The following is a 27,764-nucleotide window of genomic DNA, read 5'->3' as shown; positions in this document are numbered from 1 at the left end:
GAAACAAAAATGAAGTGTGATCACATAGGTCTTGAAGACTGTAGATGTTATTAGTTCATTTATGATTAAAACACAAACAGCAATGGCAAGGAGTTGGCATGTGATGTGAACTAAAAATAACAGACTAGGATAAACACATGTGCAGCCTAAAAAGTAGTCTGTCTTGTGATTTGTGTGACAATTTCAAAATATTTCCTGTTGTGATTGTATAACTAAAAATAAAAAGCATAGATTTTATCTGGTAAATTTTTAGGTGTCTTTCAATTAGTCATGACAAAAAAAGGATAGATACATCAAATGAGCAGGTAAATAAAACTAAATAACAAATCTAAAACTCTTTTGTGTGTGTGTGTGTGTGTAGAATCCTCTGTTACTATGCAATAGAGTGCTGTGAAAAATATGTATGCTGCAAAAGCAAGTAGCATGCAACTTAAAAGGTGTCTTAGAGGTTGCAGCTGTAGAAGTAGTGTGGGAGTGGATGAAGTTTTGAGCTGAGGAAACCACTTTTTATTTTTTATTTTTATTTCTTTAAAGCATTTCAGAGAATTGAAAGAGGAACCGGCACTGAAGAGCAGTTCTAGCTTGTACAAAACTTTCCCCTCATCATGTGATGAAAACCCTGTTATCATTGCAGTCTTATCTTTGGTATCTGAGATGTTAGAGCACTATGGCTTTGCTCACCTGCAAGGCTGCATGGACGGTACTAGAAAGGCTATAAAAAAAATTTTTCCTTTCCAGGCTCTTTTATTAATATTTAATGCATTAATCCTCATCTCCAAGAAAAAAAAAATTGTTAAAAATATTAAGACCCTGCTTTCCTTTTCTTTCTCCCTCCCTTCTTTTGTCTATGAGAGTGGGGAAGAAGTAAAGCAAGAGACAAGGGCACATACAGAAGAAGAACCAAAAGGATACTAAAGCTATTGTCCTGAAATACACATTATTCTTATGCTTTTTATAAAAAACTCTTGCTGAGATTGTCAAAGTGAAAAAGGATTTGGGCTTGCTTCCTCCAGTTTGTTCACCAAACCACATAAAAACCCTGTGCACCCTCAGAGACTCATTGTTGTTTGCACAGGGGATCCTCTCCAGCCGGCCCTGAGTGGCCTCTCCTGCCACAGGATGCCATGTGGAGCCTCGTGGCTTGGCACCACACGTGGCAACAGGCACATGCAGAAAGTGAGCCCAGATCGAGTTGTTCAAGCAGACCTGTGGTGGCTGCAGGCTTTGATACCCTGAAGAGCAACCCAAAAAGAGCCCTTGCCTCCCTGAACGGCCCACAAGGGTCTCCAAGGGTCCCCAAACGGAGCTGGGAACTCCGAGCAGAAAAATAAACTACTTCCATTATTCTCAGAAACAGAAGCAGGAATATAGTTTGTGCCGATCTTCACATGAACACATGCACAGCACACAGGAGTTTGGGTTGTGTTTTCAAAGATACTGTTGTGCCTCTGCTCCCAGGAAGCTGAGGCGCTCCTGGGTTTGAAGTGGTCAGATGTTTGCTATGAGGATTGCAACTGCATCTCGGCCACTGCCAGAGCCACAGGTGCCTGACTAGCAAAGAAGGTCTGAGAGCCAATTCTCCTTTGTGACCTACAGCACTGCAGGAGAACAAAAAAAAAAAAGGAACCAAAACTTTTCATTAGGGAAGCCCTCACGAGAGCCCGAGTTTCAAAGTTAGAGCTTTCTGCAAAGTATCATTTCCCATCAGATTTTTGCATGTGTTTTGCATGGTTTTGGGGCCAACAGACCTATGTGCTTGGGTTACTTCTATGTCAAAAAATAAATCACCTCCAAAGGAAAGTTTTTGGTCAGTGCAACATGACCTGTTAAATGCTTAGAGCACTCCTGGGGCAGTTTTGTTTTGAGCTAATTAATTTCTCTATCGTTCCCAAGCAGGTTCAGGGTGGGCCGAGGCCAAGGACTATTAGAATTTCCTTTGGGGTTGCCTCAGGACCTAACTCCGCAGCAGTGTACCAATGACCCAGTCTCACCAGGAGGCTCCACTCTGCACTAGACACTGCCATTTCCCAGCTCTGCCTGTCTCAATGGCCCAGACCTACCCCTGGGACAACCTGGTGGTTGTCTATCTTCCAGGGGAGCCCTTGCAGGGATCCAGGACAAGAGACTAAGCAGAAGCTAAGTTTCTTAACAAGACTCATTTTGGCATATCCACAAAATGTGGGATGTACACAAAATGTGTCTCACCCCAAATATCGATATAGATTATTATTTTTTATTAAACACCTGAGGGGCTTTATATGCAGCAGCCTATACGCCAAAGCATTTGGGTGCCTGGGCCCTGATGTCCCCAGTAGGAGCCTCACCAAGTGCTCCTGCCCCAGAGGTGGCTCAGATGAGGCTCTGCCACCTCCGTGGAGGTTCCCCAGCAGTAGCCCCATGGTGAGCACGCGGACGGGGCTCTCTGGCTCCCCTGCTGCAGCAGAGCCAAAGGAGCAGCAGGACACCTCAACCAGGCAGCACAGCACCCACGTTGGGGCTCTCTTGCTTTTCAGAGACCAAGAGCTCCTCCTTCTCTTTGTGAGAATCTCTCCTTTGGTACTTTAACAAGTTACACCCACAAGCAGCCATTTGTGGTGCCTGAACACTCTGATTTTGAATCACACTCCATCACATTTGCCCAGTTTATTCAGGGGTTCATTCTTTTTGCTATTTCAGTACTTATATATTCTCTTTTTGGCAAAAAAAAAAATGAGCAGCCATTTTTGGTTTCTGTTTCCTGATACATCACTGTTACTATTACCATCCTTGTCATATGAATGATAATACATCCCTGAAGTCATATTCTTCCTATTTAGGTATTTCAATCCATGGAAATTCTGTATTATTTGTTAACACAACTGCATTGTTTGTCGGATGTGACTCAAAGCTTCCTGTAATAGAGCAGTATGCATCCTCCAGTGATATGACTTATTTTGTCATTGCTATGTCAGTGCTTGCCCAGCTGGATACCTTCTTTCATTGACCTTCCCAGATGCCTAAATTGTGTCACTTTCCCAGCTTAAAACCAGGGCAATCACCCTCCCCATTTCCTACTTTTTACATATTTGTAGAGGCAGAAAAATATTGGATTTTTTTTCTGACTGTCTGTTTTATATGATCTGCTTCATACACTTTATACATAGAAACATTTGCCTGTTCCTTCCTGAATTTTATTAATATCTTTTCCTGTCTTTTTTCCCCAATACAGAAGATTTAGTAACACTTCTACTCCCAAAAATGTGTCATCCCAAACTATAGACTTTTCTGTACCTTTTGACTTTTTTTTTTAATCTAAAAATGTTATCCTTAACTTTTAGTGCTAGAAATCCTACTCTGTTTTGGTTTAGGTGGAACCATATTTTTCTGTACCCTATGAGTTTTCATCTCTAGCAGGCAGGGTCCTGCAGACTCCAATACCTATAAACGCCATAATCAAATCGCAGGCATTACTGTTTCTATCTTTTTTTATCTGTTGATATGTTAATCTTTGTCACTGAAGGACCTCACAGATGGTCATTTCTTGCCAGAGCTCCCATCTGCAGATTTTTCTCCTACTTGGCCTTCTTCTGTCAATACATGTCCGATCTTCTCAGAAATACAGAGTCTGCTACTCTATGATAGGACTGCTTGTTTATGTTGTCATTGCAGCTTTCTTCGGCATACAACTCTCTCGGATTTCTACATTCATTTTAATATATCAGTGGGTTCCAGTGGGGCTGGGAGGAGTTTATTTTCCTTCTTCCTTTTAAACTATTTAGTAGTTCAGGTGAAGGGAAGGTATTCTTTTCCCACACCTGAGTTCTCAGTGCAGTCACATTCCTTTCTGTGTTGTAGACCTGGTTCCGGATTCCATGAGGCTTTAGGGCTCCTTTCTCATTCAAGCAAAGACATACAGAGAGAAGTCGTATATTTTACTTGAGGTTAGACACCAGACTCAACTAGATCTCAGTGAAACCTCAATGGTTTGGTGCATGAAAGGAGAGGTTAAATTGAGGGCAATTAATTAGCTTCCACAGTGGATGGCATCTCACTGAAGACTGAGTCATCTCAGACATGTATATGGTTAGGTTTGATATCACCTAAAACTTGCATTTAAAACTTTATCATAAAAAATTAAAAGTGCTATGTTCTCTAGTCTTGGGAGTACACTGAGCATATTTTAAAACTGACATTGTTCTGTATTCTTGTCCTTGTCACTCTCAGTGTTCCACACTCTCAGGATGCTCTTCTATGTGACTGAAATTTTGGCCTTACCTTAAAAGCAAATACTCTTTAAGACTGGCTGAGCTCTGGAGCCCACATTTTTTATGACAGTGTTTTGGACCCACTGAAACTCAAACTTGAAAATTAAATATGATTACTTTTACTTTAGGTCTTTGAGCTGCTGTACTATAGGATTTCTATCCTTTCATTTAAAGTTTTTGCCTACCAAACGTTAGTAACAGAATAGCTGAGATTTCAGTGTAGTCCTGAAAAAAGCTTAAAACCAAAAGAGTGCTTTAAATTGCAACTATATTCCGAAACAAAGATGATCATGATATTATTTTATAAGCTGGATGAATAGGACCACTGACCTGTCCTCCTGATAGCTGCACACCTCTCCTGGACTCCATCCAGCGTCAGATCACACTAAGGTTGCTCTCACCTCATTCTGGCCTGCGCTACTGGCACACCGTCATAGTTCAGAAATGCCCATGGTATTTATTGACCACAAGCAGGAAGGTGGTCAAACAAGACACGACAAAGCAGCGCATAAGGTAGTAGTATATCAGCTACAGTGTATACTGCAGCAATGCCTGCCTCTTCCTGCAGCAATGCCTGCCTCTTCCCGCATGAAAACCTTGAGCTGTTTCACTAAATTTCATCCCACAGGGACAAGCATGTTCATGTCTCTGTAAAAATGAAATCAAATACACAGACCGATTTCTCAGAGCAGCTGATGCACTGTCAATTCACACTTTCAGTTATGTTGCAAGAACATGGTCGCTTGCCCATACCCTGAAACAAAAATAGCAGACCACATTTGAGTGTAACAGATGAGATTGTGAGATGTGGATTGTGTCTGTTTACGACAGGAATACACAGAATTATTTAGATCTAACTCCACAGAAGTTAGAAATGCTGAGGTCAGAAAAATTGTTGTTAAGCACAAATTTTTGGTTCACAAATCAATAAATAACACCCTTTAAAGCACAGCACTTCCATCTTTGTTAATCTTTTTTCAAAAATGCAAAACTCTAGCAGTGATTTATACAACAACTATGATCCAGAAATCTCAGGACACGTTAGATTTTATTCAGAGCATTTGTTTCTATTCTCACAGTACTAGGAATAAAAAGAAAGCCAGGAAAGACAATAACGAGCTGTTGTGAGGTATTGCATGCTGTTAAAAGCAGAGAAGAGCTCCCCCTGACAAATTCAGCTACAAAGCACATTTTTTAAGCCTTGTGATTATTTAGTAAATAATATTAATAATATATCAGCACATATCTGATAATAATTATAGTTAGGGTATTTAAATACTTCACAATGTGGAAATAATATGTTAGACAAGGATGGAATCAAATTTTTATTTTATTTTTTTTCAATTAAGTGTAATGAGGATTTAAGATGAAGACTAAAGCCTGAATACAATCCTGCTTGCAGTTCATTTCAGCTGAGGAGACCTGAGCTCTGACCGTCTCTCTCACCTGCATTCGAGGACTTTCAGAAGAAAGAAACCATAGCAGATGTGGTTTCGAAGCGCTATTCCTGTTGTGTCTTTGTATTAGAGAGATAGTCAAGCAGCTACAAAGAAACTGAGTTACAAAGAGTAAGAGTAGGAGGAGGTTTTGGTAAAAACCTTTTTATTTTTTTCACATTTCATAGTGCCAATTTCTCCTATGATAATAGTCACAACTCCAACTTGTATCAAAATGCTAAACTGAAGTAAAATCAGGAGAAATGTGATAAATGGCAAATAAGGTGGAAAAATATTCTACTGTGTGTCTCTTTTTCCTTTGTGTACACATGTAATTGTATTTAAAGCTAGCTCACACCATCTATCTGCTTATATAGTTAGCTATTTCTAACATTTGTATCACGCGTGTACTGTGCCTTTGGGAACATCTGCTCAGCGTTTTTCATGCGTGTGTGAAATTACATGTGTGAAATTACAGCAAGCAAATGTTGGCTTGTGCCAGCCGCAAGCTGTGCAGCTGCAGTGACTGCCGTTCAGCACAAGCCATAAGCTCCGCAGAGCAGTCAGCCCTCAGCTTTCTTTAGCTGTGTGAACAGAGCGAGTTGCGTGAGCTCGTGCAGGGCAAGCTGACTTTTACCGACCAAAAACCGGGGTAGCAAAGAACGCTGAGCTGCAGTGTGCACACAGCTGCCTTGGGCCATGACGGGAGTTACATCGGTATAAAACCTGCAAGGCTGGTCCTGAGGAAAATGAATGCTGATCATGCCATCTGGGCACCGCAGTGTGATCACCTGTTTTCTGCAAGAGGTTCCAGAGGAAGGAACAAACACAATCAATCTCAGTCCCCACCAGGTGACAGATCTTCCTGCAAGCTGCCTTTTTTGCATCGAAGCCATTCAGCGAGGAGGCACAGCTTGTTATGAACCAAGTCTTATTCGTTATGTTCATCTGCCTCTTCTAGGAGGAGCATGTTTCTGAGAACTCGGTATGAGAGAAACTTGCCAAGCGCAAGCCACTCGTACAAGACTGCCTGCTCTATCTTTGCTGCACAAACAGTATAAGCTCACTACAAGCACAGTACAAGTACAACACAACGTAAAACTGATTGCAGCTTTTGTAGTTAAAGCCCCAGTTAAGTGTTCACTGGGTTAAATCATGCAGTAGGCCCTCTTCTTTACTGACTCGCTTTCACATGGAAGCTGGTGACATTTTAAAATGGCAGCTGAGTGATCAAAGTGTGGAAGGATAAAATAATGTTTAGGGATCGAATTCAGATCTTGATAGAATCCAGCTGATTATGGGTTTTCAGGAAAGCAGGATGTTTAAAATGGGCTGGATACAGCTTCAAACACCTGCCTGTAACAGGCCCTGAACATCTGCCCACTGTACTTAGTGGAATCCAGATTTTCCAACTCATAGTAAAGTAGGCACTTATATTGGTCCAGATGTTAATTCCATAGCAGCAGATAAGACCAGGCAAAAAAAGTGTCAACCATACTCAAATCCTGCTACTTGATTCTACTGCTCTGAAAAACTCCTGGCATAAGCACACAGATCTTTCTTAATAAAACACACAATAGTACAACCTAGCTGTAAATCACCAGTTATCCAGACTGGGCCTTTTGGGATATACTTCTGTACTATTTGACCAAAATGACCTTTTATCTCGGAAATAGTAGAAGACTTTGTATATATTGAGATCAGCTACAGGAAGCGCAGCCATGATCTTTGATTCATCACTAACAACACTGGTTCCAATTACTGGTCACAATACTTTATACTAAAATTAGAAATACACTATATTCTGTTCTGAAAACATTTCCCAAATACCATGCCAAATATCCTTTCAGATACATCTGCAAAACTTGATTTACTCTCCTACTTATGGACTCCTTAAGATGTTAAACTGATCAACAACTAGAGACTGTCACATACTTAATGTAGATGCAAGAGAAAGCAACGTGTGAGGTTTTTCTTTTGTTTATCTAAAAAGATAATCTTCTAAAACATGCATGAAGTTCTACCTTGTTTCCTTTGTGGACTGAATAGAATAGAAAATATTTTAGAAGAGTTTCACAGAAGAGAGATATGGAAAGATACGAAGTACAGATTTCATACATATATACATATATACATATACATACATACATATATGTATATATGTATGAAATCTGTACTTCGTATACATATATGTATATATGTATGAAATCTGTACGAAATACGAAATATGTTGTAAAAGTCCAGTCATACCATACAGATTCAATATAAGACCATAAATTTTTCTGAAAGCTGAAGGATTCCAATTTGGGAATCTGTCATATTCTCCGCCACAGACAACCTGTGCCAACAAACCAACAGTTCTTTTCCTGGCCTTTGAGGTCAGAAGGGAAATGATCAGCTGTGACTTTTCCTCTGACTTTCACAAGAGCTATGTGAGGCAATTACTTGTATTAGGAAATAAATGCAAACCGGAAGTTTGTTAATCGCAGGCATAGGCAAGATTTAAAATTGAAAAGGATATCAGTCTATATATCTAAATTTAGATTTAATCTATCATTTTTGTGGTCAAAGTTCTCTAAAAACAGAGATCTTCACCATCTTGCCATAACTCAGTATTGATTAATAGTAGTTTAGGACAAGTTCTCTTAGTAGGGCTCTCAGACCAGGACAGGAGGCACAAATATAGTATGGTCTAATGCAATCAAGGTTCTCTGACAGATGTCAGCAATTTTTCAGTAACTGCACGCATGCATGCTGTTCCTCCATGATAAGTATAAGCCAGTGTTATTTCACCAGGGGGCAAGTCATTGCCCCCTTGTTGGGAAATAAGAGCACGCTCATGGACAGTGACCACAGAGGAATGTAAAGTCAGATATTAGGTTGCCCTGGAGGAATGGATTCTTGGGCTGCTACATTGAATTCCTAAAAGATATTGCGTTAGTTTTGCTAAATTCTATTGCAAATATCAAGCTTAAAAAAAAAAAAAAAAAAACAGGCCTAAAAAATCCATATATGTAGGAAAGATCACTTTTACAGAAATTTAGACCAGGCAAAAAATAATTCAGGGTAGTTACACGAGTGGGGTTTCAACTGACCTAAGACTTAACCCACACAGTTTATAAAAGCTGACTACATTGCACACAGATAAAGAAAACAGCTTCACTTTGTAGCGTAACTGTCCTCTTGACAATTCTTAAAAGCCATAGTGTCGGGCTTCAAATGATTTGTCAGTACTGGCCTATGACTTTAGTATTTGTATAAACCTAACTACTGCAAACATAGACGTTTTAAAGATCACTGGCTAGATTATTGACACAGATTATACTGACAAAGTTAATGCAAACTCTATCTAAATTAAGAGGAATTGTTAATGTCAGCACAGAATCCGGACGTTGTTACTCCCAGTTAGCGGAGGTGGAGATTCAACTGGAATAAAATTCAGCTATCAACCAACATGTACAGTCCAAGACAGACACAGGAAATGTAAATGTAACTATTCACAGTTGATTCTGCTACTTTGCTAGTTCTGAAGAATTAGTACAGTACTGGCTTGTCATGTTTCTTTGCCTGTCACAAGTATTGTTAGATTTCATGCTTAGCAAGACTTCTTTGGTTGACTCTTCAAAGCTGCTGACTTGCACTCTTTCAAACTTTACAAAGTAAAAGGTTTAACTTGAAAATGTCATAAGTCAAGTGAGAATAAAATCGTGAGAATTAAAAAAAAGTGAGAATTTTGAATAAAATCGTTTTCATCTGGATGGATATAGCTGAGGTGCTCAACAGTCACTTAACTCCTCTACTGTACTAAAGCTGATAATGCATTTACATTTTATCAACCAAAAAAGAGCTATTTTTACTTCTTAATGTGAAATCCTTGTGGATAGAAGATGCTTTTGTTTTATCTTGCCCTAAGAACTTGAGGTCAACCCTATAACCACTGTAGGGGTTACTTTGACTATATAGGTTAAGACAGAATTCCCCTGTTTCTCTCTCAAGGGTTTTTGATTCATATAATAATTATAGAGTAACCCTTTCATTGTAAAAATGGGCTGTGAAGGCATACACAGTTTTCTTACGTACTGTATCGGAATAATCGTTCATGAAAAGTAAGAAAAGAAGAAAAAAAAGAACTTTTTTCATATTTTTCTAAAGCTAAATGACATGTTAGGAATAATATAGCTAATTATGTATTTACAGATTTGTTTTATTTGTTCGGAAGTACAAATCGATCCAAATCAGTACAGACGTGCAGAGGTAGCAGTCTCATTTGTCTGAATGTATTTATTTAAAAAAAAAAAAAGCCAAAGACTTGTGTGAAGTGATGTGTTTCTGATAACCTCACTATAGACTCACAGAGCAAAGTTTTTCAGTCTTTCTAATAATGGTATTCAGAGCAAAACAACAGAAATAAAAACACAATCAAGCAGAAAAAAAAAACAGAGAAGGGTCCATACAAAGAAGTTTCATGTACAAATGTAAGTCGACAAGTTAAAATTTGCAAGAAAGGCTTATTATGAGCATGAGAAAGACTCATCCAGTCAAAATCTTTGGTTTCTTTTAGTAAAGCCCATGGTCATTTTAAGGACACATCCACACTCTAGTTTTGTGACTCGAACTTTTCCAGAAGTGCTTCTTTGAATCAGACCAATGATTTTTCAGGAACAGTAATTGTGATACATTACAAAAGGGCACTTTTTCTTACTGTTCCTCATGTGAAAACCCCGTGCTTTATCTAAATATCAAAGAGTTCTTCTTGTAACTTAAAATGCCATCTCTTTGTCGTTCTAAAACCTCCTCCTCACCATCTACGAAGAAAATTAAGTGGTTCTGTTTTCTACGCTCATCTAGTATTCTCTTTTCTCGCAAGCAATTCAAGGAGTCCAGGAGGAATGGAATCACCAACAGTAATCATTCTCTTTTTTTTATTCAGTTTAACTAAATTTAGATAAAAATAAATTATCTTGTTTAATTATGCATGAATGTAACCCTTAAGTTCTCATTATAACCTTGTAAAAGTCATGAATAGAAGTCAAAAAATTTTCAGCAAATATTTGCCAAAAATCTATTGTCTTGAAAAAAAACTATATTTTTTAAAATGTTGTTTGCTTTATTAAACTGTTAGTATGATTTCATAGTGCTTACAGTAAATGTATTTTCATTTTACTTCATCCTAAATCTATTTCATTTTCAGTTAACAATTAAGTTCAGAATTTCATTTTCCTTTTCCTGTAATCTGAAACATTCTGTCCCACATTCTTCAAGTGTAATAGTGTCTCACTAAAAGTGTAAAAATTACACAGAATTTATAAAAGTAACAAACACCTTTGTATTGAACACACCACTGCTTTGACAGGGAGTGAATCAAAAATGATGAAACAGACTGGGTTTTCACACTATTTCTGCTGCATGGTATGTTTCATTTTTTTTCCATCACAATCACAAAATAAATCACATTTTTTTCATAAAATGCTAATTCTGACTTTCCATCAGTTCAGAAGTTTTTCAGTCATTTTCACAGCTGCACTAAACATTTACGAGAGGAACAGAATAGATACAGGAGAGAAAAAAAACAGTTTATCTAAGTACTCTCATAAAAAGAAAGTAAACAAATCTCTCTTGTTACTCTTCCATGACAAACACCACAGTCCTATCCTCTTCTGAATTTCAATCATTTGATTCTGAGCGAGCCTTTTACTGTGTTATTTGACATCTTTTGTCAAATGCAGAAAGAGAAACCACTATTCCTGTCTCCAGAGGCAAGAGACAACGGTCACATTTACTTACAGCCATAGCGCAGAAGAAAACCTAAGATTACTGATATTCCATGTGAGCTTTCTGCATATAGTGCCATGAGTGAGTATGAGGAAGACCAAGAAAATCCTCCTTAGGTTTAATGTGGTTATTCCAGAGGATTCAGGTGCTCTTGATACCTAATACAACACTATATCCATGCACTCAGTGTTTCAGATTGAGGCAAGCAGAAAAGCTTAACCTTTCTCTTTCTATGTCAGCAGCTTGAAGATTGATGTAGCTGGAATTTGGACTCTTTCTTAATCATATTTTTTATTTGAAAAATGCTTACTGAGTTATTTCGGCTGATTTCTGTATGTCTTTGGCTCTCCCCAGAATAAAATCAAAACCATACCTTTCTAGCAGGGATATTTCTGTAACAGAACATGTGTTTTTACAAATTATATATATGAAACCATAGCTCAGTGTTGACGCTTTTAAATTTTTCTGTGTCAGACTGCCTCCTGCAATGAATCCATGCAAGCTCCACTGATTTGCACTGTGTGGGAAGGCTTGCATTTGCAAGAGAGAGACATGTAAAATATATGAGGAATCTAATTCTAATACTTACAAGCATTACATTCTCACTTGACTTACGACATTTTCAAGTTAAACCATAAATGACAGAAAGAGATTGTGGGTAGAAGGACATAAAGCTACCCAGAACAAGATGGAAATGTAAGTAGAGCATTAAGTAAGCTCCAAAAGACACATTAATGGGAGAGCAAACATTTGCAGAAATACTTTTTCATGAGTCCAACATCTTAATCCAAGCATTTAAAAAAACAAAACGTCAGAAGTAACGGTGATTCAGAGCAGGGGGTTTCTGCTGGCTCAGACTTTCCTGAACAAGGAATTGGAAAAGGGGAGTCTTGCATGCATCACCCCGCTCTTCACCCTTGCAAAAGACACTAGCGAAGCACCATTTCTTTTTCCTTCTTTGTGATGGAGAACAGAAAGGGAATGTCCTATGGCACCTGCACTCGCTGGCATGATCCTGTAGCTGACTAACCACAAAGTCCGGGGCCTTATGACCCTTCTTCAAGAAACGCTTGTGTTTTACTGGCAGCACTGCTCCATGCGTGCACAACATTTGCCTTTCGCTGAGCTGCTATTCCTGGTGCTACTTCGTATATTTCATCATCTATGAATTGCAGCGTTTATGTGATTTCTTTAAAATCTCCTCAGCAACACGTGCCCTCAGAAAACCTAAGTGTAGAAGCTGCTCTCAGAAAACACCTTCATGACTGGCACTAAAACAAAACCCTGTGTATTCAATAGCTTTATTATAGAAAGATTGCTGTGATGGATTTAACTGGAATTTTCATCTATTCTCCCACCTCCAAATACATATACTTTTTAGAGTATGTCTAGGGATGAGAGCCCTCAGTTGCTGAGAGTAAAGATCCTTCTCTTAAAAAGACTTTTTGGCAGAGATCAGTAAACATTTTGATATGAATAAAACTTTCCTGTTTTTTTCTTTGAAGGGTTTAGAGTTTTTAGGCACAAAGAGGTGTCATTTGAGAAGACTGTCTAAGGCAGTAAAGAGATCATAAATAGATGTTTACCATGGTGAGTCAGAGTGAGAAGAAATAGATTATATTAATTATTTTTCAAGAGTCTTTTTTCAATAAGTACCTTTTCAAGTTCTCCCAAAAATTCGAGAGCTGCTTTCTTGCTTGATAGAACTCTACTAGTAAGAGAGGAATTTCACCTGAAATTGATTTGGCTCAAAGAACTTTTTGCAGTTGTGATCATGTGGTATATTTATTTCTTGGAAAATGTTTGTTCTGTGTCTTGTGCAAAATATACTAGAAACATTTTTTTTTAAATTCGATTTCTATTTCCTTTTTTTTTCTGCGCTTCTACCACCTCAGCTAAAAACTCCTGAAAGATCAGAAACATTAGTTAACATTACTGTTAACACCATCTTGCTTCTGAAACAGTATTTTTCCTGTATATGTAGCCAGTTTATCTTTAAATTTAGAGTTGACTATCTATACTGCATCACAGTCTGTGGTGGAACCCACAATGGGAATCTTTTTTTTTATTTTTTTGTGGAAAAGCTATCATGTTATTCTGGTAATGGCTTCTGTGAGAAATAACGATTTAGATTAAACTGCGTGGATGATCCGGGTTTGTACTCACTCTCTGATGCTCTTCTATTTTAAGAATATAGGTGTACACAGAGATATCAGCTGACTTGGCCTTGACACCTATTTAGGCCTTTATATTAGTATTCATAGAACTTACTGTTGATCTACCTGCTTTTCTTATCACTGATTGCCATTTCTTCACTTTTATGACTCCATACTTTTTTATTTTTTAATTGCATCCCTGTACTTACAGTTTAATGAAAATAAGTATGCTTGCATGTAGCATGCTGAGATATGGGTTCCTATTTGCAGATGCTAGATATATTAGCACAGTGTATGAAATAAATAAGCTAAAACTGGAACCTGTTTTGTCTGCCAAGGAATATATTCTGTATAGAAAGAATGAAGGCATGGTTTTGCTTTGCGGACTGCAAAATTGAAACTCATTTTGCAGAATTAGAAGCAAACAGCATTTTCCAAGAACTCACATCTTGTAGAGTGGAAACTTATAGCTTTTCTTATTGTTAGAAAATGACTTGTTTCTTCTTTAGCCTGGTGCCTTCAGCCTGAAAACCTGTCTGAGTAACTCCTATCTGCCCTTGGTTCCTGATTATAGATGTTTATTTTTTTCTTAAACTCTGTTTATAACATGAATACTCTTAAAATAATTGCTTGCATGTTTTCTTTTCCCATATTAGTTTTCCAGGTCTTATTTGAAACAGACCACTGTTCGCTGTGTTAAAAAGAAAATAAGAAACAAACAAAAAATGTGTATCTGAAGAGAGAAATCTCATGATATTAAGGGCAGAGAGCATATAGGATGGACTTAACTCATGGGGCTCTTCCAGCATAGTGTTCCCATGTCAGGCATTGAATTCATTTTAAACTGTTGAAGCTTATGTGATTTTCTTTGTATTGTGATAACAGTAAAGGTGTGATAATATATGGTGTGCAAAAAAAATCAGAAAGCCATTCAACAAGAGAGGTTTTTCACACTTGCATTTAGCTGTTCAAATCTAGGAAGAAAAAGCGATGTTGGCAAAACACTAACACAATTTAGAAGGAGAAGCCAGTTTTCTGGAGATATTTTCATGGACCTAGTTTATTCAAAGATGAAATATGGCTTTTTATGCATTTATGGCTTTTATAAAAGTTAATTAATAGAAGAAATGCGATCTTAATTTCTGTTCTGACCTATTGCGTCTCTCTCTGTCATTTCTCTTCTAGGTTTCTAAGCCAAGCGCTCATGATATGATCCACCTAGCTTATAGGGCCTCAACAACCTTGTGAATATGGTTAAAAACGGGTCCCAGCTGGACAATGAAACACTGGCAATGCTCCAGAATAAAGCTATCTCTGTCACCCTCCCAGCCGTGTATACACTCGTGGCTCTCATCAGTATTCCTGGCAATCTGTTCTCCCTTTGGGTGCTCTTCTGGCATATCAAACCCAAAACACCTTCTGTTATCTTCATGATCAACCTGAGCATCACAGATCTCATGCTGGCCAGCTGCTTTCCCTTCCAGATTATCTATCACACCCATAACAACCACTGGACTTTTGGCAAGACTCTCTGCAGCCTTGTGACCGTGATGTTCTACTCCAATATGTATTCTTCGATCCTGACCATGACTTGTATCAGCATCGAGCGCTACATGGGAGTGGTATATCCAATGAAGTTAATAAAGTGGAGAAGAAAAAGGTATGCCTTCGCTACCTGCCTGGGAATGTGGATTCTCTTGCTCTTAGCTCTCTACCCACTAGAAAGCACAGATCTGACCTATGAAGTGAAAGAGCTGGGGATCGTAACCTGTTTTGATGTCCTCAAATGGGATATGCTGCCCAGCTTTGCAGCCTGGGTAGCCTTTCTCCTTACGTTATTTTTCGTGCTCTTTCTGATCCCTTTCATCATAACAGTGGGATGTTATATTGCCACCATTCGGAAGCTTATTCAGACATCTAACAGATATGGTAACAAGCAGAAGACTAGATCTATATACCTGGCAGTGATAGTCCTTTTAGTATTCGTCACCTGCTTTGCCCCCAATAACTTTATCCTGCTTGTGCATATGATCAGCCGCCTATTTTACGAAAAGAGTTTGTACCCTGCCTACAAGCTCACCTTGTGTCTCAGTTGCCTCAACAATTGTATCGATCCCTTCATTTACTACTTTGCATCCAAAGAATTTTACCAGAAATTCATGCAAGTGTTTCGTCCTAAGGCACTGCTCAGTGACAGCTTGGAAAACAGAAGGGAAAGCTTATTCTCTGGCAGGACCATGTCAGCCAGGTCTATGTCAAGTGGACCTATGGATGGGTTAGAGGGAGTGAAAGTCTACTTGCAAAGGCAGGAGAGTGTCTTTTAGCCTTGGACTTCACAGGCAGAAAGGCACCCGTGTGTTCCCTGAGAAGAGAAACAGGGCATTTCCTTTTGAATGGCTACCCTCAAAATAACTTGCTCCACTGACAGAAGCTTAACTATACTCAGGAGAGACTATCTCACATGCTACTTTAGTAAGCTACTGTTTCCTGGGAAGAAATGGAAGAATAAAAGGAATTAAGCTTATTCAAGGAGCCAATTACGCCAAAACAACATTGACCCTTAATGGTCAGCCTGGAGTGAGTTCTACTGCATGAAATCAAAGGATAAGTTTGGAACAAAAATTACTTTCAGGTTCTCTGATCTCAGTGACTAGCCAACGGCTTTGGATTCTCAGAGAATGTGAAATTTTACTGTATATGAACTGAAACATAAACTGAAGTGGGGTTTAGGAGAGGGGAGTTATTTTCCTAAGCAATGTGGTCTTATTTTGATGTATTGCTTCCTCTTGTGTTTTATTTTTATAAAAGAATGAACAAAAATAGTTTGTCATTTTACTGTTTATGCATTACGTATAGCCACTGTGAATTCACCACAACACTCACCCAGGATCTGTACAAAACCACATTAACCTTTGGAAAGGTTAGGTTGACTAGCAATATTTATTTCAATTTTGTATAGCAAAATATCTTATAAATGAAAGAAAAGCTAAAAGTAACAGTGTCTGAGATCACTTCAGCTGCTGAGCATATTATAACTTCTTGAAGTTATTAATTTCTCGGGAAAGTGGAGAGCAGATGGTTTAAGAAAACAGTTTTCTCACAGTGTCCTACTACAGTAATAATGCTGCTGCTGGTTTATGACTGGCATCAACAAATCTTTTTCATCAGTCCTCCATAGATCATGTTGTTCATCACCCTAAGTAGAGAATTTTGCTTTATATTGGAGGAGGATGATAAATCTATCTTCCTTATGGAGGTGGTGTAGATTGTTAACCAATTTTTCAGCTAAATATATAAGAATTCAACAACAAATTGGAGTGATTCTATGCCATCAGAAACCAGCTGAAAACTTGTTTGTGTGGCCAGACATCAGAATGTACTTATTTTAAGGAGGCAAACAGAAAGAAGAAAAAAAAAAAAAAAAGGAAAACAAGTCTTGAGAATGGGAGAGCTACCAAACAAATAGCCTGGAGTTAGGCTGTGAACATAGGCAGGTTGATTGTGCAGTCCTATGTCTCAGACTTTTCTCTGACATAACCTATTCAAGCCTGTTGCATATAGTATCATGCGCCTCTTCTTCATCTCCTCAGCGATTGCCTGTGTGCTTTGAAAGACAACAGCTACAAAATATGTGCTGGGGGACAGATGAAGGCAGGGTGACTCAGAACCATATCTTTTTCCTGCGGTATTTACAGTTTTACACCTACTTTTGGTTCTCTTGACAATGAAGAGCCAAAAACACCTGACAGAGTCAGACAAATTTCTTCTCACAAGCAGGACAAAACTATCCCCATAACCCTTTGCTATGTTGTGACTTCATCCAACTCTGAGTAGGAAGATCTCTTTAACATCACACACACTGCCCAGAGCAGTGGCTGCAAGTTACACTGATTTTTGAACACAGTATTTTCTGTGTCCGAGTTAAAGGCATCAGGCCAAGGCTGCTACAATTTATATGTCTTTTTCTTTTTATGTGATATGATTAAAATCCCATTTTCCACCACTAATCGAGGTGTGATTTGCTCTGTACTTTCACTTTTTTGCCATCCCAAATTTTACCGTGGTCTTCGCTATAGTAGTTAAATAACTACAAAATGGACTGTGAAATATTTGTGTTCTACCTCTGTCGAAGTATCATTAGTTCTTAGAGCAGGATAAGTCAGTAGACTTAGTGATACCTTTCAAAAGTCATGTAAAGTGTTTTGTTTCATTTCACAGCGTTAGTTATAAGTGTTATGTGTATTTTCCATCTGCAAGGCCAGCCTCAGTAACGAACAGTCAATCCAAACCTTCCCATCAAGTTACTGTATGGAAGTTGCCCTCATTAGCTGCCTGGGCAAGCTACATGTGGCGAGATGGGTTTGCAACTCTAAATTACCTTCTGTATTCTGAAAGAGAAGAGCCTGCAGAAATTGTCCCTATATGAGTTGGGGCTCAGATCCAAGTTCCTCTGTCAGCTCCAGCACACGCTCTGAAATGTCTGCATGTGAGCTGTGCTTCTGGGCAGGAAACGTGAGCAGAGGGCTCAAGAAGGAAGAGACCGTAAGCTGGAAGGTGAAGATGTGACATAAAAGTAACATTTACTTCTTAGCTAAGCCCAAGGATGGAGGAGGAGATAAAAGAGTGTAGACAATTTTGCCTTTTTAAAGAGAAACTTTAAAATGATGCTTGCTTGCTGGGGACTCTTGTCTAAGGCCAGCTCATCTATGTCATTCTCTTTGAACGCATCATTTATAGTTACCTGCTATAGCACAGTACTCTCAAAAAACATTATCTAAATTTGAAGAGTTTGAATATGGCCTTCGTTTACCTGCACTGTGTGAGAACATTCACAAACTAGATTCCTTCTAACCTGTTCCACATCTATAGGGCAGAAACTCAGGTTACTCATGTTTTGGAAACCTTTTTATGAACTTACTAATGCATGGCTCACCCTACTGTCCAAGCCCTTTTAATCATCCACTTTCACAGAATTCCAAATTTCTCACTATCAAAATGGTTTTCAGCATATTATTGAGGCAGAATTTTGTTTTGGAGGAAATACTAATATAAATATATATATGTGTATATATACACAAACATACAAATACTTGTATAATGAAACAGCCACTTGCCCTGCTCTAAAGCTAATTTTCACTCTGGTATATTTTGAGTCTACTCCTGAAGCTCTTAGTGGCTCCTAAAATGTGCTGAAACATGTCTCAATTATAACTGACATCTAATGGAGTTACAAGGGCAGAAAAACTGCTCTTTTGAAAATATTGAATTGCTCCTTTTGCAGGACAAAAACCAGATGGTTAAAACTGACTGAAAATGTTTTTCTCTCCAACCTCACACAACACTTCATAGCACTTCATCCCTCTTCAGATGCTGCCTGAAAGGGCACAGGAAGGATGCCCCTCTCAGGTGCTTCATGTCATCTCACTACCTAGCCTGTAATTAGCTCTTATTAAACAAAAATCCCATGCCAGTCAGTGGAACTGCTCCCAGAGTGAGGAACACAGAGATCAGTCTTTTGAGGTTGACAGTATATACTGTGAATCTTTTTTTTTTCCTCCCCTTAAGAGAACAGAAGAAGAAATAAGAAATTATTTTCAGAAGTATCGCATCATACTGTTCTTTGGCACTGGCAACCTGTCCTTGTGGGACACCATAAGGTGACAATACTGCTGCATTCCTTATATTGTGGGTGTGTGTTAATATAGGTATATGCAGATATATGTATATACCTTTTGAGCAGTTATCAAGAAGCTTGTGCCTATACCACCTTCATTTGGGGAATTGTGGATTCTGACTTACGTTTTCACTTGCCTGTGCTGAAGACACAAGTGTATGGGCTTCTGTTTTTCTCTTTTTTTAATTTTTTTAACAATTTAATCTCTATGAATGTGCTTATATGTTTTTGTATATAATAATAATAAATAAAAAATAAAAAGGACCTGATTTAAGATTGCTTCCTTTGTTTTATCTGCCGTACATGAGTTACCCCCCAGCTTAGAATCACAGAATGCTTAAGGTTGGAAGGGACCTCTAGAGATCATCTAGTCCAACCCCCCTGCACACGCAGGGTCACCTAGAACACGTGGCACAGGACTGCATCCAAGTGGGTTTTGAAGATCTGCAGAGAAGGAGACTCCACAACCTCTCTGGGCAGCCTGTTCCAGTGCTCTGTCACCCTCACTGTTAAGAAATTTTTCCTTCAGTTCCTGTGGAACTTTTGGTGCTTCAGTTTGTGGCCATTACCTCTAGTTCTGTTGGTGGCCACCACTGAAAAGAGGCCAGCACCATCCTCTTCACTGCCTCCCTTGAGGTACTTATAGACACTGATTAGACATTAAGTCCTGGATCCACTGATACATTAGTCCTAGACTAGGAATACAAGTTATGAAATAAAACAAATCTGCTTGCCATTACTAGCATACCTCATTTTTTTTTCTCCTCCTTTTTCATTCTCTCTCCTTTTTTTTTTTTTTTTCCTTCCCCCAAGGATTTTGGAGACTGATTCCTTTTGGTATATCTGTTCCCTTTTGATTTTTTAATATGGCAGAAGCTGGTTTTGGCATATCACTTTACAGAGCCAAATTTGAAAAGCAAGCTGAAAAGCTGTAATACTAGAATGAAATGTCAGCCACCTTGAAATACCTCTCTCTGCCCAATAGTTGCACTTAGGATTCTTTTTTCATAATTTCAATATTATGTTTCACAGTGAAATATAAGTTCTTAATACCTGTGGATTCTGGTGTTTTTTAATGTCATTTGACCACATATATTAAATTCACATTGTTTACTACATCTAATACAAGCCATCTTTAGAGCAAACTGTCAGGAACAGATTCATCTCAAACCCCAGAAGATGCTAGTACCTAGTAACACCCTGACACTAAAAAAAAAAAAAAAAAGTAAGAACTTGTGAACAGCCAGTAGTAAACACAAGGACGAGAAACATCTCTGTCTTTAAACTAATTCCCAGGTCTATGTGTTTTTTTTTTTTCCCCTTGGCTAGGAAGGGAGAAGCTTATTTAGCGGTGGATTAATGATTTAAATCAACCAAACAATTTCAAACAGCTGAGCAAGCTGATTCAATTTGCTAATCTAGCAGAAAATCAACTCTTCTCCAAGAGGAATTAAAAAAAAAAAAGTTAGAGAGATTAAGCTGTTAATCATATAATCAAGTAAGTCACAGAGTCGTTGCAATGCCTGCCTCCTAGAAGGTGTATAAATCATGAATATTCAAGGGAAAAGTGTACATGGGAAAGTGGAGTCCACATGGAGAAAATCAGTCATAGTTTCACATATGACATGACAGACTCTTCAATGAACACTAATTTATATCTAGGTATCATAATATGTAGCTTCAAGCACTAGCTCAGCAGTAGGAATAAAACAAGTCAAACATTAAGGATTATTAGGAATCGGAAAAACAGGAGAAAAAACAAACCAACCAACCACACATACACTGCAATGCCTGGGAGCAGAAAAGAGTGGGGGATTTCTATAGGAAAGCCAGGCCAGGAGCTGAGGGTGATGGCAGCCCAGTGTTCTCACCCCTATGGAGCAAACTCTCAGCACCCTAGCAGGGTCAGGTACAGGCTCAGTTGACCATCGGATAAGCCCAGGTGACAACATAGCTCCAAAGTCAATCCAGCAAGCCCAGTCAGCAAATCCAAACAGCAGCAAACAAGTCTACATATAGATCAGACAAGCAGTAAGAGCTCAGGTCTGCACTTAAATGGAGTCCCTGGCCCCTTGGTCAGTGGGTGTTGGTGGGAGTCCCAGGTGAGACTAATCAGGCCTGTTTAGGCCTATTAGTGCCTCAGGGTTCTGACAATGTCATGGTAGAAATCCAAGTTTTACTCACACTTTTTTTTACTTTGAATACTTCTGGTCTTTTCATTTCATAGAGGTCTGTAAGAACTGGAAAAGGTTCAGAGAAAGGAGCAATGACAACCTAAGGTATGAAACTGCAGCTTTGTAAATTGAATAGTTTAGGACTCATCATCTTGGAAAAGAGTTGACATGAAGAAGGTGGGAAAGAGGTCTACAAAATCGTGAGACGTGGAAAAGAGATAGGGATGAGTTTCACCTTTTTTCTCCATGCAACAAATAGGGGATAACATATCACACTAATCGGCTCCAGGTTCAAAATCATCATGTGATTTCTTTGATCTTAGCCTTTCTAAGTTACCCAAATGTGGCCAGTATTTGAGGGAGAACAGAGTAAATTAGACAGACCCTTGACCTGCCCCACTCTGTCACCCATAGGATCCCCTGAAATGCTTGCCAGAAACGTCCTGGAGCACCATCTAGCTGTGAGTGTGGCCTCCTCCCCTCTGCCTCCTGCGGGTGCTGTGGCTACTGTTGTTGAGGAGTCTACCCCAGAGCCAGAAAGGGGGCTAAGAGTGCCCCAGTGTGGGGCATGAGCTTGCTCCTTGGCCCTCTTTCATTTAGCATGGTAGACAAGTTTCTCACATTCAGGCAATGACGAATGGTGCAATCCTCTTCAACTAACATCTTGTTTTGCTTCAAGGTCTAACATTATTTCTAACACCTTTTTTTTTTAAATCTTTTTTTTTCTTCACTTGCCTCTCCTAAAGCATTACTGGTGTTACTGGAGCCGATTAACAACACATCTTGTTGGCCCCTTGTGGAACTGACATTCTCAATTGCTGGCTCATTCAACTTATCTTACGAGTCTCCTCTTAAAAGCGGGCATAGCTGTGACAGTTCAAGAGCGTGACTCTTGATATTCTGACAGTATCTTGTCTGTGCAAAATCCATTAGGAGAATTTTATTGGCAAAATTTTTAGATGTAGATAAAACTTCATTTCTTTAAGTGCTCCGAATGAAAATTCCAATACTTAATGAATCTTGCAAGTCAATTGGGTTATAAGACTTGGTTATTGAACTCATCAATCAAATCTATCCAGAACAAAAGAGGAATTTGCTACTGGAATAAATCTTGAACTGTCTCTTCTCATTTATGCTGTAGTTCGTAGTCTTAAATGTTGTTACTGAGAGCAGAAATTGACTCGTACTATTCATTTTAATATATTTGTCTAGATTCCATGTATTCTGTGTTAAGTTTTTGCAAAAAAAAATGTTCTGTCATCAAACCCATAAAGTATAATTATAGAGTATGTGGGTGATATTCAGTAGAACACGATAGTTAGCAGAAATATCTTATTAATAACAACAACAAAAAAGATGGCTTAACTGTCAAAAAAAAACCCTACTTGACTGGATTCCTATGGAACTCTGATCTTTCATTATTCTGTTGTAAGTCTTATGTTTTCCAATATTTTTACTTAAATCCCCAGCACTTAGAGATGTGCTTTCCCACGAGGCCACTCTCAGGCCTCTTTCATTATGAAACAAGTTCAAGCTGCCAGCCAGAATATTATCATAGTACCTCAGACTCTGCTTCACTGTCTTGGCTTTTGGTGAAGACTGACTGCAGGACAGTGATTCTGGCAAGCCAGAGCTATCCAAATTCAGAAATTGTACATGTTGTAATGCTGGGAGCTGCCAAAGCTTCCTGTGTGCTTAAACTTTTTCCAACATCCTCTACACATGCCTGGCTCCTATGCTATGTACCTTAGCAGATTGTCAAGGTGAGAGGACAACAGACCTCAGGGAGGTATAAACAGGTTCAAGACAGAGAAGAGAGGGGGGGTGAAGGGGTAACTTCTGTGGCAGTTGGAGGTAGAAATACAGTATGTGAGAGTTTGGAAAAATAACAGAGAAATACTCTCTGCAAGAGTGCATCTTCAATTAAACAATGTGTGTAAATAATTTTCTTCATAAACAGACAGTTTCATTTTAGGAACGTGGAGACTCTTCAGTGAAAAAGGAAGAAACAGCAGCAAATCTCCAGATGCCTGCTGTAAGGAAAGGAATGTGATTAACAGGCAAACAAACTGCTACCTAGATACAGAGAAAATACAGGAACTCATATTTCTGGAAATGTTGGCTTACCATGCACAAAACATGAAACTTATTTGATAAAAAGTTAATATTAAGTAAGTGAAGTGTTGTTCTGGGTTTCTTCATGTTTGGTAGTGATTTCTGTTGATTGCCCCATCCATTTCCCAAAGCTACATGACAGCTTTGACTGCTGGTTGCATTCAGACATTCAGATGATGATAGACCCACATATATCTCCAAATTACCATGGATCCATAACACAACAGCAACACTGCTATCCAAGACCTGTCGCTTTCTGACTTTTGACAGTTGTCTTCTGATTTTGCTATCTTCATGTATGAAACAGGAGCTTGTTCACTTGGTGGAAAGCCCTGCTCGCTCACAACCTAGAAAACTCCTGTTGACCTCAGCAAATGCTTAAGCAGGTCTTTCTCACCTCCCCTAGCCCATTCTGCTTCCGTAAATGAGGGCAAATGTGTCATTTAAATGACTGGAGTTGTCTTTCCATCATCTGTCTCCAGAGAGCCTGTATCACCTTCTCAGTTAGAAACCTCCCTGTCTTCAGTCAGTGATATTCAATTACTTTTTTTTTCTTCAAAAATGTTCAGCAATGAGACCCTAATGATTCAATTTCCCCAGTTCCTGCATCATTGTCCACAGATGAACATTTTTCCCTTCTGTATTTCAGGTGCTTTTCATAGTGCATGCAGAATGCATCAGTATCCCAGCATTCTCATCCCATTCTAAGTAATGCAAACCACTTGGTGCACTTTTAATAGGACAATACATTTGAGCTTTTGTAACAAGGCAAACACTCCTACATAATGCTAAGCCTTCAAAGAAGTATAAAAGTATTAATACAGCAGACAAATTTTCTTTAATGACTGAGAAGACATAAGACAAAAACAATGCCCCTAACTAACAATATTTGCTGTAAGTTTGGGTATGATATACTTTAATCGTATTTCGTAAAAGTATTTGGGTGGCAAGGTGGAATTGTTCCTGTTCTTACAATCATGAAAATTTGTTGGAGGGACCTCATTTCCTGTTACAAATGTATGTCAGCACCTATTGATCTGAAAATAAATGTTTCTGTGCTCCAATTCCAAGAGCTCCCATCTTGATTTTTACACACCAACACTTAAGTTATTACCAGGCCTCCTGACGTCAGCGTTAGCTCTGACTGTACCTATAAGTACACACACACGTGCATACAGGTATATTAAGTTGTCCTTATATTTAGAACTAGGGCTTTGACTAGGATTGGTGCTTGGTGTTTTGTCTTTACAAGGCCCAGTTTACTATAGGTGTTGCTTTAAAGTATGCTAAGCAGATACGCAGAGAAAGAGTGGAATGTACTGCCCTCTTGTGGAAATGTATAGACTAAACATGTAAGTAAGAGTCCCGCAAATGTTCTCAACCTGGAATTTGAGTTAAAAAATTCATTTTCCAATTGAGCTGGGATTCCAGCTGAGTCAATAAAGCCTCCATCACCTGCGTTTTATCCCCACTTTTCCTAACCTTACAGTGTTGTCCTTCCAGTACCCCCTTATTCTGGGCCAAATAGAAGAGGAGGCACACTTAAGAGAAACAAGCTGGTTTTCATTCTTAAACATATTTGTGTATCCTATTTTATATAATTGTGTGCATGTTATATATATACACAGATATTCAGTGTATATAATTTGTGTACATAAAAATATATATTGTGTATATACACATACACATCTTTTGAAATTATTTTATGAACTCTTTTTGTGGATTTTTTTTCATATGAACAGTTTAGGAACACCGGTCTTTATAGCTCAATATACCATTTTTTTTTTTTTTTGCTAGAGATTATTTACGTGGCAACAGGATTCAGGCTGCAGAAATACTGAGTTTAACTGCTGAACTACCAGTGCAGCAGAAGAAACCCTTGTGACTCTATAACATATCCAGGCACTGGATGCAATATACCTAAATGCAGATTCAAGAATTTGTTCATCATAGTATTATTTACATGCTTTGAATATCACAGTGATAGCCATAGTGTAAATATGTAGGCAGAAAAGCAGAAGTGTGGAACAAAAACATCAAAGAAATATCTCTGCAATTCAGAATCTAACACTCTGCCTTTTTTAAAAGGCAGCACATATTTGAAAAAGTCAACAGTTTTGTAACCAACCTTGGACAAGCTAATCTTTGACTAGCATAGTCAGCCAAGACAGAAACTTTCCTGATAACTGCTGCTGTTATCGATCTTCATCTTGGTCAGCTCACTGCAGTCTCACACTTTTTTTTCTGTCTGACTACTACAAGCTGCTATAGCAGCATAAAGTGCATAAAGATTACTTGTCAAATTTCTCCTAGCTGTCTGCTCCTAGCTGACAGATAAGCCGTCAGCTTATCTGACGCTATCTTGTGCACAAGGGGATCCTTTGAATGTTGCACATTTAGATCTGCATAAATAACATTAAAGGTTGATGAAAACATGTATTTTAACAGCTTCATGTTTCTGTTTTTTTTTTCATTTCATCCTGTATGCCTATCAGAATAACAAATTTAGAAATCACCGATCTTTGAAAATAATAACAAAAAGCCACTTCTCATTTTTTTTTCACATAAAAATTCTTGCATCAATCTCCATTTTTGGATATTATGGATATGACTCTATAAAAAATTCAATTATTTGTTTTGTATTTTTAATTTTACCTCAGTAAAATCTCTCTGCAAATGAGAAAAGCAATGTATATCAGAAAGCAGATCAGGAGAGGAAAGTCATGTCTTATTCCTCCATTAATGGGACCATACATGTAATATGAGTTATGTTGCGTATGTCTCTACAGGCTCTATAAATGATTAGACAGATCAGTAGCACCATTCCATTATTGTCTATCAGAACAAACCAGAAGGAATGATCTTTCTGCTGAGATCATTCTTTACATATATGGGGCTGGAGTCACCACTTTTCTACTGCTCTTTTATGTCAGTGAAACTACACCTAAAGAGAAAATAGCAGGCCCCTTGCAGGAGACACAACACTGAATTACCCTCTTGCTCCTCTGGAGTGACTATACCCTCTATATAGCAAGGTGTAGTATAAAGTGATGACATGGGATAATAAGCATGTCCCCAATTCTAGGAGCATCCCTACAATTGCTACAACTATAATTTCATTTTCTTTGGCTAATGCTGCAGGGACACTGAAAATGTACACATATCAACATTTATGCCTATGTTAAACTCTCAGACACTGAGGACAGGGACATAGCTCTTTTTGGAAAAGAACTTTAGAACATCCTTGACCTGAGTGTGCCAGGGAATGAATTGCTGTTACTTGATAGGATCCCTGTGCCTTTTTTTTTTTCCCCAATCAAAATGTATAATAATATCATATAAAAGATACTTTGGATTTCATTTCTGTAGTATCTTCCAAAATCTGGAAGGCATGGTGTCACACTTGGCAGCCTTGCAAACAAAGAGCAATTTTGTTCTTACAAGCTCTGACAATTGTAAAATATTCCCGTTTTACATTTCCTCACTGAATCTTTCCTTTCCATTTTAATTCTCCAGCTGCCCAATATTCCAGAACTATTTCTAGCATTTTGGATTTATCAAAGACATGAATGCCTGCTTAGGTCCCCCGTGCTTATAAGAATAGCATCTATGTTCACAGTTGTATTTAACCCAAGTATTTTATTTCCTTTTTCATTTCAGCATAGTTTCCCTAGTTTGTTAGCATTTTAAAAATAATATTTTCGTAGTATTTTACACAGTATTTTACAAATATCGTCTGGGATATCCACTGGGATGTACTTGTGCGTTTGCATGTGCGTGTGAGGGATCCACATCTTCAACTGGAGCGGGACCGCAGTCCCAGGGGCTCGTGTGCCTGGACACCAGCGACTGGGGAGGCCGGGGACTGAGGGTGGCCCTTGGGCACGCTGCTGGTGCGGGACCAGCTGCTGCAGGGATCCGCGCTGCACGTCCCTACACGTGGATGTCTCCCTAGAGCGGACGGAGCGGGAACGGGAGGAAGCTGTTGGCCCTGCCTGTGCTCACCAGCATAGCGCTGAAGCTCCTGCACCAAGACTCAATTATTCAGTGCAAACTGCTATTTTAATAGCTAAGGGTTATTTTGTAACACCAGAGCATCTAGTTCAGGTTCTTGCTAGCCAGCTAAGAAAACACGTCCCACTGCCTGTTGATTCTTTTAAGGACAATATTGAGCTTTTACGTTGCATAATTTT

At 38.7% G+C, this 27,764-nt stretch overlaps 1 protein-coding gene across 1 annotated transcript; it reads left to right on the top strand.

Moving 5' to 3' along the window:
* Nucleotides 1–14,802: 14,802 nt before the first annotated feature.
* P2RY8 (P2Y receptor family member 8) lies at nt 14,803–16,428 on the top strand. Its single transcript, XM_010217693.2, has one exon. It carries the CDS (start codon nt 14,859–14,861, stop codon nt 15,930–15,932), a length of 1,074 nt encoding a protein of 357 aa, XP_010215995.2. The 5' UTR covers nt 14,803–14,858; the 3' UTR covers nt 15,933–16,428.
* The last annotated feature ends 11,336 nt before the right edge of the window (nt 16,429–27,764 follow it).

The sequence above is a fragment of the Tinamus guttatus genome, unplaced genomic scaffold, assembly GCF_059628265.1.
Source record: "Tinamus guttatus ecotype Peru unplaced genomic scaffold, ASM5962826v1 Tinamus_guttatus_pri_ptg000134l, whole genome shotgun sequence".
In the NCBI taxonomy this organism is placed as follows: Eukaryota; Metazoa; Chordata; class Aves; order Tinamiformes; family Tinamidae; genus Tinamus; species Tinamus guttatus.
Note: the sequence above shows the minus strand (reverse complement) of the source record. Positions and strands in the feature narration are given on the sequence as shown.